The sequence below is a fragment of the Myzus persicae genome, unplaced genomic scaffold (assembly GCF_001856785.1).
Source record: "Myzus persicae strain clone G006 unplaced genomic scaffold, MPER_G0061.0, whole genome shotgun sequence".
Lineage (NCBI taxonomy): Eukaryota > Metazoa > Arthropoda > Insecta > Hemiptera > Aphididae > Myzus > Myzus persicae.
Genome location: NW_019102577.1, coordinates 275,447 through 294,280, shown reverse-complemented (window position 1 = coordinate 294,280; position 18,834 = coordinate 275,447). Strand labels below are relative to the sequence as shown.

Sequence of the window (18,834 nt, the reverse complement as noted above, 5' to 3'; positions counted from 1 at the left end):
ATAGATATAGGAAATATAATTAATAAATAGTACTTAGTGAAATGACCTTTTTTAAAATTTATAGTAAATTAAAGATAACTGATATCAAAGTGGTCATCGGATATTATGAGTACTGAAAGTGTATCTATTTATAGGGAATAGATTCATTTGCATATTTATTTACATGTGTTTTTGTATAAAATACCAAGAAAATAAAGAAGTGTAGCATAATATATACTTAAACCAAAAACTCGTTTTGAAATACAGTGGGATTTAAAATTTCATTTTTTTTTCATTTTTATAGGTACATTTCTATTTCATTTTACTATATTTTTTCGTATTTAAAATTATTTCTATCAATAATATTATGTTTATTATTTGTATGAAATTATGATTCCATATATTTTAACACAAACTAAATATACATAATATCTATCTTTATTTTCAACTTTATAAACTCTCATAGTTCTATCTATAGCAATTTGGGATTTTTTTTAATATTATATCTTATAATTTTTTCGTCTTTAATTATTTTCACCTTTTTTTTTTTTGTTACAAAAAAAATTAATCATACGCACCCTCATCATTCTTAGTTCTTAATATTTGCAAAAAAAATTTTTTCAATTCGATTAGCAAAACTCCTGGATGTATGTTGAAATTTATCATCATTAAATACAAGTTTTGTGGTATCGATGAATATATATTATAATATAGTATGGTTAAACACTATATAGTAAATAAGCACACAATATACATATACGTATACATATATACTATATACCTGTATTAGTTATATGTTTTTCTATGTGAACGGGTTTTACACGAAAATAAGGTCTCAATAGTTTTTTGAATCATTTATCGATATTAAACTTTAGAAGAGACGTATATTTTTCACTTATTCGGAACTGACATAATCTATTTCCCGCCCTTATTTCATTATAACGACCGAATAATAATGATAACACGTCAATGCTTTGCTATAAAAATATATAATGGAAACGCGTGTTTTCTGTGTTATATTATAATGCGGTGTATCGTGTCTCACGTAAATCTCGTAATAAATAAAACGTCGTAATTTTCGCTTACATTCCTAACGGTAAGTCGGTTACAACAGGCGGTCCACTCTGTGCGTGTATATAATATAAAATATTACGTACCTACGTATGCCTACTTAAGTAACGAGCCGTATTTTGTTTATTTAATTCAATACACGAAAAAAGAAAACCGACAACCGTGTAAATGCCAAAACAGATTCACTGCAATGTATAATAGTATTCTCATGCGCGGACGATGAGCATCGCAGTCATCATAAATAACATTTTTTATATTTCCCTGTCCAAGTGCAGGTTCCGCCAGCGCGTCTGATACATGCGAATAGGCCAGTCATACGTATAACCTGTTGCTCTAATCGCGACTACGTTATGGAAAATGAAAAAAACAGTGCCCCATAGATCGCGTGAAATTACATTCTATTAAACGGCCAGCACGCATCTGCAGTATATATATATTTATTAGGACATAAGGTGTAGGCATAATGTATATTAAAGTAGTGGCGGGTACGCGCGCGACTAGACGTCACATGTATTATTATATTATGTACCTATATACCTATAACATAGGTATAAACCTTAGGTACAAGTTACAGGTACTGAGGTTCCTACAACATATTATGTACCTATATAATATAATATACGTCCCTGACAAACGATTTATATAATTTCTCTTTTACTTTTGTCTCTCGTTTGTAACGCGCAGGCCCGTTGCAGCTATATATATATATATACTTATAAGTGTGTGTATTATTATTATTACACTGCAGGTACGTCGAGGTGTACACTGATAGAGTGGCTCGTCGTAACACTGTGTTATTATTTTTAGAGTATTGTTTATTATATATTATATTGTTATTACGTTTTCGGGCAAAACAATCATTAAAAAGTCATAAGCATCGTTATAATATTATATATACCTACCACCCATGCGACTCATATACATAATACATATACGACTCTTAAAGACATTGTATTGTATTGTATTATACATTTGGTGAGTGAGACAGTGAGTGTGCGCGCGCACGCTTGCCTTTACGGTCCGATGCGGAACACCTGTAGAAGACCACGGAATATTGAAATATGGGTGTATATACATAATAATAATAATAATAAATGGGACGAACCGGACGATTTATATAAAGAGGTCGTCGTCGTCGCCGCCGCGTTAAATGATTATTATAAGAATTAGAGATGGTCCGACGCCGATAACAGTATACACACCAAGCCGTGAGTACCTACGCTCGCGCGATTATAGGGCTCGGACGGACAGGCGCGCGGTCTCTCGATCGGCTCGCGATATACGCCCGTGCACTCCTCCTCTCATGTGCGCGTTTCATGTCCTCGTCCGCCTCCCCCCCCCCCGACCGCTCGACCAGGTATATGGGGGAGGGGGGGCGTGTCTGACACAACGCGCACATACTTACCCGTATTTATCTGTATGCCCAGGCGCTATAGGGTGCTAATTATTAGTATTGTTAGAGACACTATATATATATTATATAGGTATACCCGCTTTGTGTTCGAGTGTGTGTTTTTTTTTTTCGTTTCGTCGTCCTCTTTCCACGGATTTCGGGTCTGCAGTTCCGGGCATACCGTGAGAGGCTGACGCGCTGAGCACGACGGACAGAGTAGACCGGATCGATCTCCGAGAGACTTTAATACATTATAATATAATACTATTATAATATAATATGAACGAGAGAGTTTGTTGTATTCGTGGAGCAGAGAAATTCGCGTTTAGGTTTTGTGCGGATGAGAATGAACGACCGAATCGCTATTTTCTTTTATAATATATTATTGCTGGTGATGCGTTATTTTTGCAGTCGTCTTATCACAGTGGTGACGCATACATTAAAAAAAAACCAAGTGGAATAAAATCGTTTAATTTTACAGACTGTAAAAAAGCTATTTTCGTAGAAAAATATATGCCAACCTAAAATCCCTTTTTGACCTAAAATCCGGTAAACGAAATACCTCCCCCCTCTAACATTCAAAAAATGTCGAAATTTTTTGGGTTTTTAAGGTTTATTGAAAACAAATCTTATTAAACACGAGTATAGTAGTGTATGACAACCGTATACATCCAAACGTTGAGGACTGCACGTCTGGGCATGTATTCCCAGTGTAAATCTGCAGCTATACATTATTATATTACATACATCGCGAGTTGTCTCTGCGCGTTGTGGCGATGATGCGCGTTTGCTGGACCGTTATAAACTTAAAATGTCTAATAATAATAATAATAATACACGAGCAGGTATACACTGGTATCATACTCTATATACCTACCTAACGCCGGCCACGACGAATCCGATGATTTTATATGTGGTACTTATATATTTGTAGACGTCGGAAACGCGTGCTCGCTTTATGATATAATATATATAATTTTCGTTTTATTGCCGACTGGTGAAAAAAAATACATACATGTAGACATAGGAACGGGCGTCGTTCCAATCCGTTTGGAACTTTGAAAAAAAAAAAAATAATGATATCGTTTCGGTACCGCCGCGCACGATACACAAGCGCCTTGAATACTATTAAAACACTAGTCGCGTATTATATACTTGGTGAGCTATATATATATATATATATATATATATATATACGAACGGGTATATAGAGAAAAAGGAAAAAAATTACAATATAACGTTTGATTGTTTCGAACGAATAATCTCTTCGGAAACAAACACTAAACATACTAATATCGTCGATGTACCCGCGCTGCATTAATTTCGAACACGGGCGCGTTATTAAAACTGTAATAATAATAATATTACATAGGTGCCTACCTGTTCGATTTTTTTCTCCGTTTGGAATGTGGACGGTCCACCGAAAATGTCGGTATTATACATATATACCTGCAGTGTATACTGCAGACGGCCGGACGGTAAAGTAAAAATAATAACTCTTGTATTGGGAGAAAAAAAATGATTATTATTATTATTATTATTATTACGATCGCCGCGGCCGGGGCTACCGGAGAACTGAATTCCAGAAATGCCCAAGTATATGTGTGTGTAACAAGCAATTATAAATATTTCTCGTTTTGCCGCGTATATAGGTATATAATATAATATTATAATAGGTATACATGTCCTGACCACTCGTATATATGGCCGATTTATTATTACAGGCGTGCGTATTGTATACATATTATGTCTAATACGTATACCTATAATACGAGTATATTCGGTCCAGCCCCCGACATCACGCGCGCGCGTAATTCGGTGCCGAGCTCACGTACGCCCGTTAATTACAAAAAAAAAAAAGGGGAGAAGGAAGGATAGGAAAAAAACACTTCATACGCACGTCGATAATAAACGAATGGACAGAAATCATATTTTAAAATATAAATTATGAATATTATACACGTGTAGTGTAACGCGTGCCCCGCGTATTTTTCGCCCAGCTTCAAGATGTAGAATTGATATAGGCGTATTATTATCACAACATGTTAGAAAACAGTTACACACACGAAATTGAACGTACCACAATTTTCGTAAAATATGCTCGAAAACGGTTTATAGGTATATAATATTAACATTAATATTTTAATTCTTAAATCGAATTAACATAACATCGTCGTATTCATTAGGTATACTAGTTAATAGTATCTATCTAAATATTTAAAAAAAAAATTTAAAAGCCTGCACCAAAACCGAGATACATCACCTAATAGCATCGTATATTTTGTATTAATTATTCAATTTTTCTTGGGTGAAGTTGGGTAGACTTCAGCTATTATGGCATAATATCAGAACGTACTTTGTATATTATTTTAACTTTGTTTTATCGACCCAGTCTTATGCGCTGATCTAACTGTCATTAAAATATAACATATATTAAATGAAATAAAACGTGCAAAATTAGATAGTATAATAAGTATACTACGTAATATATTTGAATATTATGCCAACTGCCAACATATCATGTGCAAACGGTTTATCGATTTTCGGGTAAAATGTATATTGCTTACATATAATAATAATATAAAGCCGTATATTCTGGTATATTATGACAATTATTTAATTATGTCCTCCTTAGTCCGTGGATTCTGCCATCTCAGCTCTCTCTTTCCCTTTATAACTGTTATAACAGTAATTGCATACGCTAGTCCGCCCCAATTTTATTAATAATTAATAAATTAACCTCTACATATTATTATATACATATAATGTATATGGCGACGATACATGTACCTACATAGTATTACGTACATAATATTATATTTTAGGTATAATTATCCGTATAGAGGGTTTTAACGTAGGTACACACACATACGCTCAATGTGTATCGTATCGCGAGATTAACCGTGCTTTGGTTTACCATACATAATATCACAGTTCACAATAATAATAATTACTGCCTCTTGAAAACCATCATAATTTTGAGATTCGAGTAAAATTCGTATATTATATACATAAATTATCATTACGTTTTTCGTACCCAAATTATGTACCGCAGCTATACATTCGTGTATGATGAGGTATCTCTGCAGGGGTACCTCTACCTCTACCTGTATATATAAGTACCTACGTAGGTATATAATATAAATATGTTTTTCCTACTCGCTAATTATTATTATCTCCGCGTTAAATACCGTATTAAGTACCGCATACAACGACCAAGCTATATTATATTATAATATGTATCATAATAATAATATCGTGTACACGGTCGTTGTTGCGCGATCGTTATACCTATATATATACCCACAACGTACACATATAGTATATATACTGTGTACTCTATAGCCACGGCGTATCCCATATACATATATATATATTATATATATATATATTAATATTATATATACGACGTCTCGTAATTACGGGGTTTTCGACTTAACGACATGCACTCGTGTACCTATAAATAGTCGCATAGTGGCGCGGACGTGGCTAAATGTTATTTTAATTTTTTTACGTTTTCCTCGCAGGTAACTTGTGACCGAAAGTCGAACACGAAACAGCGTCACCACCACCAGCCCCCGCACCACCTGTTGCCGTGCGGTCGACGAGATTGACATGACTTTCAGATGCGTGCCGGCTTTTCAGCCGCTGTCGTCGGGCGCCGATTGCGCCGCTCCGTGGGTGAGTACCTATATAGAACAAAATTGTATTATATTATGTTGGACGCAAAATATTACATTACAAGATGGTCGATTTAACGTGTATTGATATAGTAAGAATCGTTTTTTTCATAAACCGCGATAATTGTTAATTTTTTGCAACGGCATTCATATAATATAGCTAGCGGTAATTATTGAAAGACACGTGGCTGGTGATCAAATACCTTAATTATTTTAAGTGTGATTGGTTGATCATCAAATTTTATAAATATTTCGCTTAAATGTTACTTACACATTTATTTTTTAATAGCGATATTTCATTAGTTAGATACGTATAATTGATACACAAATAGGTGTAAGGAATTTACGCAGAATATACCGATAATTATATTATTATATATAGTTGATTATGAATTATGATCATGTAGATACGGCCGGATTTCATTGAAATGGAAGCTTAATAACATAGTTAGTATTAGTTACATTGGTCAATTTATATTTATTGTTTGATAGATTTTTATTTGGCAATTTGATTTATTTATTTTCGTTATAATTTCCATAATCTTTGATTACACATGAAAAATAATGAATTTTATTGGTATATTTATTCAAATTTTGTGGTAGATATCCCATCACTGTCCTGCTGTAGATCACCTGCAACACGAATGCAGCGAAACACTAAATCCGTATTGTTAAACCTTACCTCAACTATATTATATATACCATCAAAATATATATTAAAAACTGTTTTTTTTATCAAAACCGACCCCTTCGTCATCCAACGTTTTTCGGTTATCGAGAAATGCTTAGTTTTGTTATTACTAGAGCTAGAGCAGCGGTTCTCATACTTTTTTGTTCACGGAGCCCTTATGTTCCTAAAAAAAATTACGGAGCTCCCAAAATTCAGAAATTTCTATTTGAGACAACAATAATTTATAGAAAATGATGTTGATTATTAAAAAATGTGTGGATTTATAAATAGTTTACAGTTTTAAACTTTAAAATAATACATATTGATATGGTCCAAATAATAATGAATACAAGTATAAAAATTAAAAATGTAACTAAGAAATAAAATAATAATTTAATAATTTGAATTTAATTAATACAGATAACATAAGGGAGCCACGGAGCCCCTAGATTACTCTTGCGGAGCCCTTGGGCTCCGCGGAACACAGTTTGAGAACCGCTGTACTAGAGTATAGATTCGTCTGGCATTTGCCGATGTTAAACGGGAAACAACGGCTCAGGAGTGGGACTAAGATCTATACTTGCAGCGCGAAAACACATTATTAATAATTTCAACCGTATAACATATATATATATATATATATACATTATATAGGATGAGACGATAAAATTATTGCCAAAAGTAAATCCGACCGACGTCGCGGTCGTCGCCTCCGCCCCGATGACGGCGGCGAAAACAATATAAGCCATATATAAATATAATAATACAATATATTATGCCCTAGTAAGGTACCGTGTATATTTTTGTGCGTTGGCCATTTACGTCGAGGCGGCCGCGCTATAGACCCTATGATTATAAATCTGACTGAATATACGGTTTTTTCTTTTCATTTTTCGTTATTATACGTATTTTGTTATATAACATTATATGTATATATATATAGCGACTCGCCCCTCTTCTACAATATTTTGTGCGCGATATATTATACTGTGTGATGTGTTACAGGAGGACGCATCATAGGTATGTATTATGTTTTTTGCGTATTTATCACTCGTACGAATCTCTGTGTGGGTTAGCTGTACGGTTGCTCCAATGCTGCAGCGTTCTGTCGAACCCAAGGTCCCGCATTAACCCGCAATTATAACCCGTATAATGTAGGTACCCAAGTGTATATTATTATTATATAGTATATACAGCTATATCATATAGCAGCATCGAGCTGGTGCCCTGGTGTTCGCGCGTGACGTAAAAAATAGGTACATCCATGTATATAATACGAGAGTATGATGCAGTATAATATTATACCGTATAATAATCTAGTCTCGTCTGAAAAGTCGCAAAACGCATCATTTTGGTCGTAGAAATCTCCGAGGCCAGCTGGTTAAATCGCGACCGAAACGAATCGATCTGATTACGGCAGCATTAACGGGTTTTCAAAACTTTTGTGATAGAATATAATAAGTATTAAAGTATGTTTATAGAAATTGAAAAATCCATCACCTTTTAGGTTTCCAAACATATGTTTAGAACACTTATTATAATCCCGTGGTGTCCGTCCGTTAGTTCCCAGTACACATCATAGTTGCGATTGCTGATATATTATTAAAATATTGTTGATTTTTGCTAAAAATAGTTGTATTAGGTAATAATTCTTTAATAAAGTGAAAACGATCAGGTACATATGTAATGCTAAACATGGGCGCCCGCCCATAGGTAATATTTTAGGGCGGTCAAAATAAAAAATTTCGGTAGTAAGGTAATATTGTGGTAATATTTATTATCCCATGATGCTAAAAGATTATCACTATTTTTTCAATTAAAAATTTTCAAATAGGTATTATGTCGACGTATTTATGATGTTCAGTTATTATACCTATATCTAGGCATCTAGTACAGGAGTATTTAAACTTTAAAAAATGTATATTTAAGATATTGAAACGTTATTATTTGTGCTGAAAAGGTAGTGGATTAATTTCAATAACAAATCTTGACATCTTGTAAAATATAAAGACCATCTATGAAATGATTTCGGTGTAGATTTGCTCTTGCATGCCGGAAACGACGCTACTATTATAATGTAATTTCACATCATCAATGTAGAAACAAATTAAAAAATTATATAATGTCTTTTTGATTTATACTATACTATACCTAGTACCTATACATTATAATACATTTTCTTTGTCAATGGTCTTATATTATATTTAAACATATAGGTAGATAAATTTTCTTTAAGATGGATTATATTGGTACTTAATATCTGAAAAGTATAGCGTGGTATTGTTTACAAATGTAGTGTATACAGCCATATATAGCCTATATGTACATTTGCACATAAACCTCTCAACAGTAATATGACATAATATAGTTGCTTTTGTACCACTCTATAGAACTAAAACGATTAACAATAAGTACGGTAAATAAACTAATACATTTTCAACGGTGTTAATTCATAAAACTTTCATCCAGTTTTATTTGTTGGCAGATTTCCCAAACGCTTAAAGGTAATGAGGTCTTCGGATTTAGGTGTTGATTAACTTTTATAATGCATTAATGTCCATGTGATGGCAGGTTAACTTAATCTTTTTAACACTTTCATCAAACAAACGGGCGATGGTGTAAAAAAATAAAGTTTAATACACTCACATTTTATGAAACGATAATCAATTTCCCAACAATGCAGTTCATACCTTTTTGAAAGTTCCCGTAATACGCAATTAAATATTATGAAAATATAGTATAAAAATATAACAATATTATATAAATAAATATGATTGGACGTTTTACTGGTAAACTGCTAAACTACATATGAAAACTTTATTCGTTAATAAACTTATTAGTTGTTAGTACCTGTTATTTTATATTCATTGTTTGCACATTTTATTACATTCGTTAAGTCTTCGTGCACGGAATTGTGGTGCACTCTATTAACAAAATCCTTTACTATTATTTAGTGCTGCTCTCAAGTGGACATTTCTTCATGTGCATTATCATGTTCGTATACCCGACAGATAGCGCTTTATGTCTATTTTTGAATAATTTAGATTTGACGTAGGTGTGTACAGAAATAAATAATTAACAAAATTCGATGACGTAATTCGCTATTATCTTAACCCCGTATATTATATTAATTACTTTCCGGGAAATATTATGAATGTTTCATATTTTTTTAAAATTTTTTTTTTGTTGACAACTTATATTTCTATGGTATAATAATAATAGATAATAATAATAAAATAACAATCATTCTCTAGTTACTACAAACCTAATTCAGTAATAACGGAAATAAGACAATATTTCCCTAGTTCATCAAAACGTTGGAGTTTGAGCTTATTTTATTGAATTTAACCACTGTCATGGGATATTAAAAACTTCGATGGAAATGGTGATCGAAATGGTGATTACTGATTAATAACGATGAGTCGTTATAATATCATAGTTTCTATTTTGCCTAATCTAAAATATAAAAACTTCTTATTAAATTGGAGTTTATGATAGTTTGGAATTAGGCCAATATTTTTAAGTCAAATTTTGATTATTAATTATTTGCAAAAACGGTTTTTTGGTTTATTAATTTTGTTTTTTGTTTAATGCTTACTATGAAAACAAGTTTAAATTATTTTTAACTACAATTTTTATTGTGATTAAATGAAAATAAAAATTTAGTAACAAGTTATAACCGATGAAAGTTACTGATATTTAATTATTCAGTATATCCTGTAAGAACTTTATTAAAACATTCTAAAAAAAATCTATTTTAGTCCTAAGGTTTTAGGGGAAGCGAGTGCATCGCCCAACTCGTCGTATAACATCATATTAATTGTATGAACCTACGTTACTTGAAATCAATTTATATTTTATGTGACTATTAGGTTCTTAGATGGAAAAAATACAAATTAGATAAAATTTTAGTTTGGTAATTTTTATTATCAATATACTTTCATATTAGTATATTACTCTTACTTGTTACCACATGCTTGTAGTTGGTGGTAATCCTAGAACTCATCTTTACTTTCTAGTTCCTACTGTCTAGTTGTAATATTTATTAGTTTCTATGTATTAGATAAATCAATTTTTAATAATGATTTTCTGAGAAATATGCATGTATATATTAAATGCAGTTTTGCCATGTCACTGCATGAATGGCAAACACGTTATTTATTAATTTTTATTTAGAAAACTACCAGAGCATGCTTCAAAGTTTTCTAGTTTTCTAAGAATTCTGCAGAATACATTTCTATAATGAACATTATGGCTACTAAGTATAGATAAAAGTTGATCATCAATTTGTAAGTATTTTTTTTAAACAGATTTTAAACTTATCTGTTTTCAAACAGAACAATCACGTAGGTTTCGTCATTGAAATTATATGTTATATTATAAATAACTGCTATCGCCCATTTACGTAATTAGTAATTACAAATTTAATATTTATTAACAATGTATTTATAATATAAGTACTGACAATACACCTCGTCTGATATCGAATAATTCTCAATTTATTGTAGTACCTAATGTTTTAAATTATAATAATATGTTAATCGTGATCGTCAACATTATTTTCATTGCATTCACCATAGGGATATTTGTGTTTGAACTGTAAAATAATTTTAATAACAAACATATCGTGCTGCGATAATTATGTTAGTTTCTTAAAAATGGGCTAAACATTACTTGTATGTTTTTTAAATGAAATATAGAAAATCAAAAGGTGTTAAATAATTTTACAACCCATTCAACATCAAGTTACACTCATACGCCATATTTTTACTCAACAAATTAAATTCTGCTCCGGCTGCGAGCGGAAGATATTATATTATGCCCAATACGACGCTTCCAACTGTCCAAATATATAATAATACTTACATAACATTATAATTTTTATGGTACGTATTGAGCACACAATTTTCGGTTCTCAATTCACTTGAATAACAACATTATTACTTATCTTACATCTGTACCTACCTAACACCTGTACACCCGTAAAACGTACTATTTTGTGTGTCCGATTTGTACGATTCAACATATTCGCCCGTTCCTCTTCATAAGTGCCCAGGACTACTGTGTGTTTTGCAATAATTATAAGTTATAACGTTGTACAATATAAAATGCTGACAAGTAAACTAAAAACAATATCACGCGAAGAACAAATAACGCGTTCGAGAGGGTGGGGGAGGGGACTGGAGAGTACATTTTTATGCTTATAGGTAGGTTTAGGTATATAATATTGGTTGATTATGATTTATAAGCTTCATCGGTAGACCCGCAGCTATTACAATATATCCATACATCAATGATGAAATTGACGTTCAGTCGAAATGGAAAAAGTGTGGTAAAACTACGCGTACGAGCATTATCTGCTCAGTATACCTATACACGATGCACATAATATTATGAAGAATGCAGAATAAAACGTTTTATCGACTGCCATTAATATTATAATACATAACGTATAGTCGATCAAGTGAGCAGGTATATAATAATATATTGTGCTGCTACCGTCGTCACAGACACATGTATTTATATATCTATATATAATACCTGTATGAAAATATTATAGGTATATAGTAAATAATCATCAATCGGATTTTCTATGGGAACCCGCGGTGGAAGGTTTAGCGCGCACAACTTTCTACTCTAAATATTTGCATGCATAAAATCAATATAAATTATAATAATCCATATTCGTGTGTGCTGCAGGTAGGTATATAAAATAATTCGAACATCTTTCCAGTTTCCATGTGACAAACCTAAGCAAGACTCGGACGGAATCGTTACTTTTTTTTTTCATCGACCATTATTTTGAAAACTCTCCTATACGAGTCGATTTTATGATATTCACTCGTATAATATTGTCTTGTTCACAATGTTTCAGACATAACACATCATAAGCATCAGAAATTATTGGCATATCTCATAAATTTACGGATATTATAAAATACAAGATAGTCCCAAATTAAAATTTTTTCTGCATTCTCAGATAATAGGAGATTTCACTAAATTCAATTTAAATAAAGAAACACTACTACCTTATCCTGTACGAAGATTTTCGATGTTTTGGTAATCTGCAGGGTTTGCATTAGAATATAAAGGTCATGTACTTATTATATCTGCAATGATGTAAATATATTAATAGTTATGTGTAGTAAACTCTGATTTGATTTAAAACATGAACGTTTGATTATTAATCAAATTTACTGTATATTTCTATAATATCGAGTATTCTCCAACAAAAGAACTATCCTATATAATATATATTAGTATCGTCCTAAGCATATTTTTATAATATATAGTCGCCACTTGTTTCCGACACTCATTTCGTTTGGTGCTGCTAGTATACGACTGAATGGAACATAATATATTATATTGTTATTATTGTCTTGCGTGAACCCGTTGGAGCGCCGGTCAGGTAAGGTAAACTTCCTATGCGTTTCACGTGGGCGGGAGGATGGTTTCCAAGAGGGGGATAGTTTGAAATGTTTATGTGCTGCAATCAATGTTCGAGTTATATAATAATACATAGGTAGGCAGGTATTTTGAGTGACGATATGTTACAAGTATATGGGGGTACGTGTGTAATAGATTATTATTATACATACTATACCTATAAGTGGCGATACGGTGAGTCGTCGTAGGTACGCAGTAAATGCCATTACCTATATTTATACGATATTATTATTATAATATGGTCGGTGTAAACGCGCGCTCGCAGATTATGCGCGAAACGCTATAAAACGACGTAAAATATAATGTAGGTATTAAATGTGCGTACATAATATATATGTGTGTGTTTACTGTTTAGTATTAAAAAAAAATTCTCGCGGCGCCATAATTTATACGCCGGCTCAATAAAAAAAATTCCATCGGCAGTTATCGTAGGTATAGGCTACAGCGCACTTGCATCGTATACTTGCAACACAATACGTGATATATATTATATTATATTATACTTATTTATACTAGGTATATGTATACACTATACAGGGTGTCTCACCGGGTTCGTCTTCGCATATGTATAGGTACACATTGCCTCCTACCCAGACCGTTTGAACGTATAAAACTTCATTCGAATCGTCTGCATAACGGAAAATGGAAATCACACGACGGTTTCGGATTTTAAAAAATATTCTCGCAAATCATTAACACCGTAAACTGGCTAGGTCGTATCATGCCTATTTAAATATCAGATTATATATTCTCCACACTTTTCTCCACACAGATATTTTCAGCTATATTGACTCGCGTACGTGATGTGATATACCGCTGTAATAGCTGGTACCAAAATATTATACCTATTATACGGCGATCGGTTTTCGAGACAATATTTCAAAAGCGTAAAATAAGAAAAAAATTTTCGACTGGAATACAGAATATATAACAGCTCGGTGAAACACTTTATATGACCCGACGTGACGCTAATGCGTATGTGTATAATATTATAAGCGTTTCGCTCACGCGGCAGGCACGGCTACTGTGCATTATTTACGTCATGTTTAATTCATGCCGGTATACAATAGTAATAATGATAATAATAATAATACATAATACACATATGCGTGTGAAATAGGTGTATAATTATTAAATTATGTACCTATATATATATATATATATAAAATTAGATACTTACTGCTGCCACTGCGCGGTTGGAATATATAGCTCACGACGAAAGTCGATAAATTAAAAAATAAAAACTAGATTTATTCGTTAAAGCGTTATTATTATTACACCCAAGATATAAAAGGAAATAAATTGCAAAATATTTATTATAATAATATGCAACATAACCTCCGACTTCATTATGTATAAATCTAGGACCTAGATTCTTAGATATTTAACTCACAGATATCCGAAAGTCAATCTATGTGTGATAACGGTTTTGACGGCAACAAACTTTCAAGGTGAACAAAGCATTTTTGTGAAGCTCCAAAACCGCGGGCTGACATGCCGTACGTCGACGACCACGGTACAAGCTGCGCCTTTGACCACGGTTGCAGTAAGGTCGGCCGCCTCGGTTATGCGGTAACCACAACATTTTCCTTCAGCCAGTCATAGAAATAAGAATATTTTCGTCGATGTCCGGTGATTTTTTTTTTCACGTCCGTTGTGTCATCTGGTTCGTGGTCGATCGTAGTGCGTATAATATAGTAAAGATGGTGAAGTGCGACGATATTCCGGTAATGTGATATTATAATATTATACTTATACGTTATATTTGCTAGTCTCGTCGTTTTCGTTCCGTCGAATCGCTTCGCCGGATTACCGAATGTTTGTCGAGGGTGGCGCGTCAAGGTAAGATGCACATCACTACACCAGTTAATTATACAGTAAAATATATAATTATTCTCACTGCAGGCAATAATATAGATTTTACTTTGTTACATATCCACCCGTTCTTTAAAATGTATTGTATTTATATAGCGAGTATAACTACTTTTGTATAAGAATATAGACGCGTTATAAGTCGTCAAATACATTTTAGCATAACATAATATAATATTTTGTGATGCATTATACACATTTTAATAATAATAATGGGCGTTTTGCTTATTTTAAGTACGTATAAATGTATAATAATGCTGTATGAGTCTTAGGTAGGTATGTATATATAGATTTAAAAATGTAAATACAACCTTAGTAAAATAAATACTAATTACTAACCGTGTACCAACTAACAGTTTGGTAATCATTAATGGTATAGTAAATTGTGTACGAATTTCGGTAAATTAAAAGCACTTGACGCCAATATTTAGTAGTTTTATATAGACAGCACAGTATTTGTGTAAGGTCTGTATAAACTGTATTAAAACATAATAGCCTATGTGGTTAACAAATACTTAACTCGTATGTACATGAATATTGAATATAGACTATAGCTAGTACACTCATTGTGATCCCTGCTGCAATCGGCGTACAATTGTTATTTTCTCTTTAGCGACTTAGCGTCCACGTCGACCTATAAATACACTATTTGATTAATGTTTTCAATTAGACTTATAATAATTCATTAAGTATTATTATATTAAAATTTATATTATCTACAGTTTAACATATTAGATCAAAATATGGTGACTATACAATACAATATGATATTCAATATTTTAATGTATCCCGGATTTATTAACTATTACATTATTTCTAATTTTTAGAATTTTTTCTGACATTTTAATTCCACGAACATATTTACTTATAGACTTACAGTGTATATGGTGTTACTATGTACATTATTATTTATTAAAATATAACATGCGTATCTATATACTTATACAAACAGACAACAGTGTATGACACTCGACAAACAAGTAACAACACACATTATTGTATTGTACTTCAACTTTCCTGTATCAAAAATTGAAGTTAGCAATCTTGATCATGGCCAGATTCCACTCCGAATTTACAAAACTATCTGCTCTTATTCATGCAATTTGTCATTTCAACAGTGGTGAAAAAATAAATACATCAAGCGCAAGCTTAAACTTTATACATCAAAATCAGTGGTGATTCTAAAGGCTATTAATTTAATTCAAGAATTCCGTTTTCTAACGGACATACATAATACAACGACATACTCTCACTTCTCAGACCCTCTCAGTGCAACAAATAACTTCATGAAAGTACATACTCAGATGTATACCTTCAGATATAATGTAGAGATAATGTACTATAAGTACAAAGAATTTAAATAAATTTGAACTTATTATTGAGGAATTTCCTTGAAATTTGTATTACCAAAATTAAATTATATTCCCCTACTTTATCTTAAAATATTATCATCATACCCTTTCAATTTCTATTTATTATTAATGCAACCAGTTTGGCTTATACCTATTGTATTATATTTTTTTCATTCCCTGCACGGTTGTTGTCTTTTACTAACTAGTTATACATATTTACTACTTTGTATTTATTACCAATTAAGTACTTAAAACATTTAAGCTATACATGAATAATACTGCTTTATAATACGTTAATACACGTCACATCACTATAATATAGAGTCTATACATATAAAGACTAAAAGACCTACTAAGCACAGAGTGTCATCGATCCGTAATCCCTTGGTTTGATAACCTATTTATCTTTGTCGAACTTGTAATGTTAATGATTTTAAGAGCGAATTCAACGATAAGATTGCATACAGTTGTAGATAATAATAATATTTTATTTCTCACTATAATTACCAAATTGTTTTTTTACATATATCGTGTACCTACAATGGAATAACATTTGTATTTATGAAACTCATATAAAAACGTTAACGATCATTTTCAACTGTTTTTGACGACGGTCAAAATGCGTGTGCGGTAAATAAATTGTTATTTGATTACCTACTCAGTATCCAGTGCCACGAGTAGCTCGTTGTATTCACGTTGGCAATCATAATATTATTCTCGCGGCGGACCACCACAATACCCATACTAATGTGATATCAAAATATGCTCAATCGGCAATTGAGTTATACCTTAAACCTACCTATAAAGTGTCAGTGTATATATTATTATAATAATAATTATTATTATTATTAACCGTATAACTGTGTATATGTGTAATATATATAAACGCTTTCTCTGCAGCCTTATTATTTTTAAATTTACATAAATTGTACAAATATAATATTATATATATATACTTGACGCTCATACAATTCAAATCCGACTACCCACGACTTGAAAAGTTGAAAATATAGATAAATAGTCTGCATTGTGAGACGGTTAAGACTGTTTTATCGTTTCAAAATTTAACTTGAATTTGTCGTGTGATTATCATCATTATTATTTTCTACACTCTTAGCGTGCTGTGTATTATGTTAGGTGGTACAGTAATAACGATATTATAACTCTGCTACACACGTAGTATTCGTCGTCCGTCTGACGGAATATGTAATTATTAATGTTTGTGTTTAATTTGGCCAGGGTTAACGGTGCACCATCGTATACAATGCGATATATGACGGGACGCGCGGGTGGGGTTATGAGAAATGGGTGCACGCTAAAACCGTGCGTGGGCAGCGGTGGCAGTAGGTATATATATAATTCGTTATAATAGTATATAATAATAACAATATATATTATGTATAAATACTCAGCCGAAATAATCATTATAATACACTACACGTGTACCTATATATAACGTGATCGACTATATTCTAACGGTTGAAAATAATCACTAGCAGATATACATTGATTATACTAGCAAAACGAATTGTGTTAGCGAGACTATAGTGAACTTATAATGAAATCACGTATTCTTTGGTTACTTTGTAGACAGAATTAGCTAAGTCTGGTTAAAATGTGTTTTATATTGCTACTTGCGTAATTGCGTGTGTATAAAAATTATTAATTTATCATTATTTTGAGACTTAGAACATTCCCGTGACCTGAGAGTTTTCTTAACTAACTAAATTTTTCTTAATTTAATAATTTTTATTATGGACGGATAAGCGATTCACCAGTTGGTTTTTTTAACTGTGATCATAAAATATAGATACTTACAATTATGTATTGTAAAAACATAGATAACTCCTGGGCCTCTACACAAGCTCTAAACTCAGTGAGGCCCAGTTATCTTTTCGGATATAAAAATAGTAAAAATAATATTGTAATGATAATAACTAACAAATTTAAATTATCAATATTTTGAGTTTTGATGGTAAAAATTAAAATGTTCGTCATAATTTTTCGTTCTTTTAATTTTTAATTTTTTAATACATTTACTTCGTGTTGTTGTCAATTTGGAAATATGATTTTTTTGGAATGCATTCAGTGGTTAAAATGGAACTGTACGATATTTACACAATTTTTTACGAACAGTGTTGTACATTGTAAGTACCTCATTATCATTTTCAATCAAAGGTACAATATACATGATTGTACTGGAGCGCCAGCGCTAACGGATTCGACCATGTGACATATTGCCTGTAATACAGCAATACGTACATGCTTACATACTGTTACGAGGTTCACGAAAAACGTTAACGAAATTCCCATTGGTCGTCGACTAAATGAGATACATATAGCGGCCACTACAACAGTGTGAAGATCAAA

At 32.0% G+C, this 18,834-nt stretch overlaps 1 protein-coding gene across 3 annotated transcripts in view; it reads left to right on the top strand.

The window, feature by feature from the left end:
* LOC111032597 (transcription factor AP-2-epsilon) overlaps positions 1 to 18,834 on the top strand; it is a 119,384-nt gene that overhangs the window by 32,219 nt on the left and 68,331 nt on the right. For all 3 annotated transcript variants that reach the window (XM_022312983.1, XM_022312981.1, XM_022312982.1), the window contains exon 2: positions 5,971 to 6,124. In XM_022312983.1, the coding sequence (XP_022168675.1) occupies positions 6,059 to 6,124 (66 nt within the window). In that variant the 5' untranslated portion in view covers positions 5,971 to 6,058. The remainder of the gene's footprint in view (positions 1 to 5,970; positions 6,125 to 18,834) is intronic.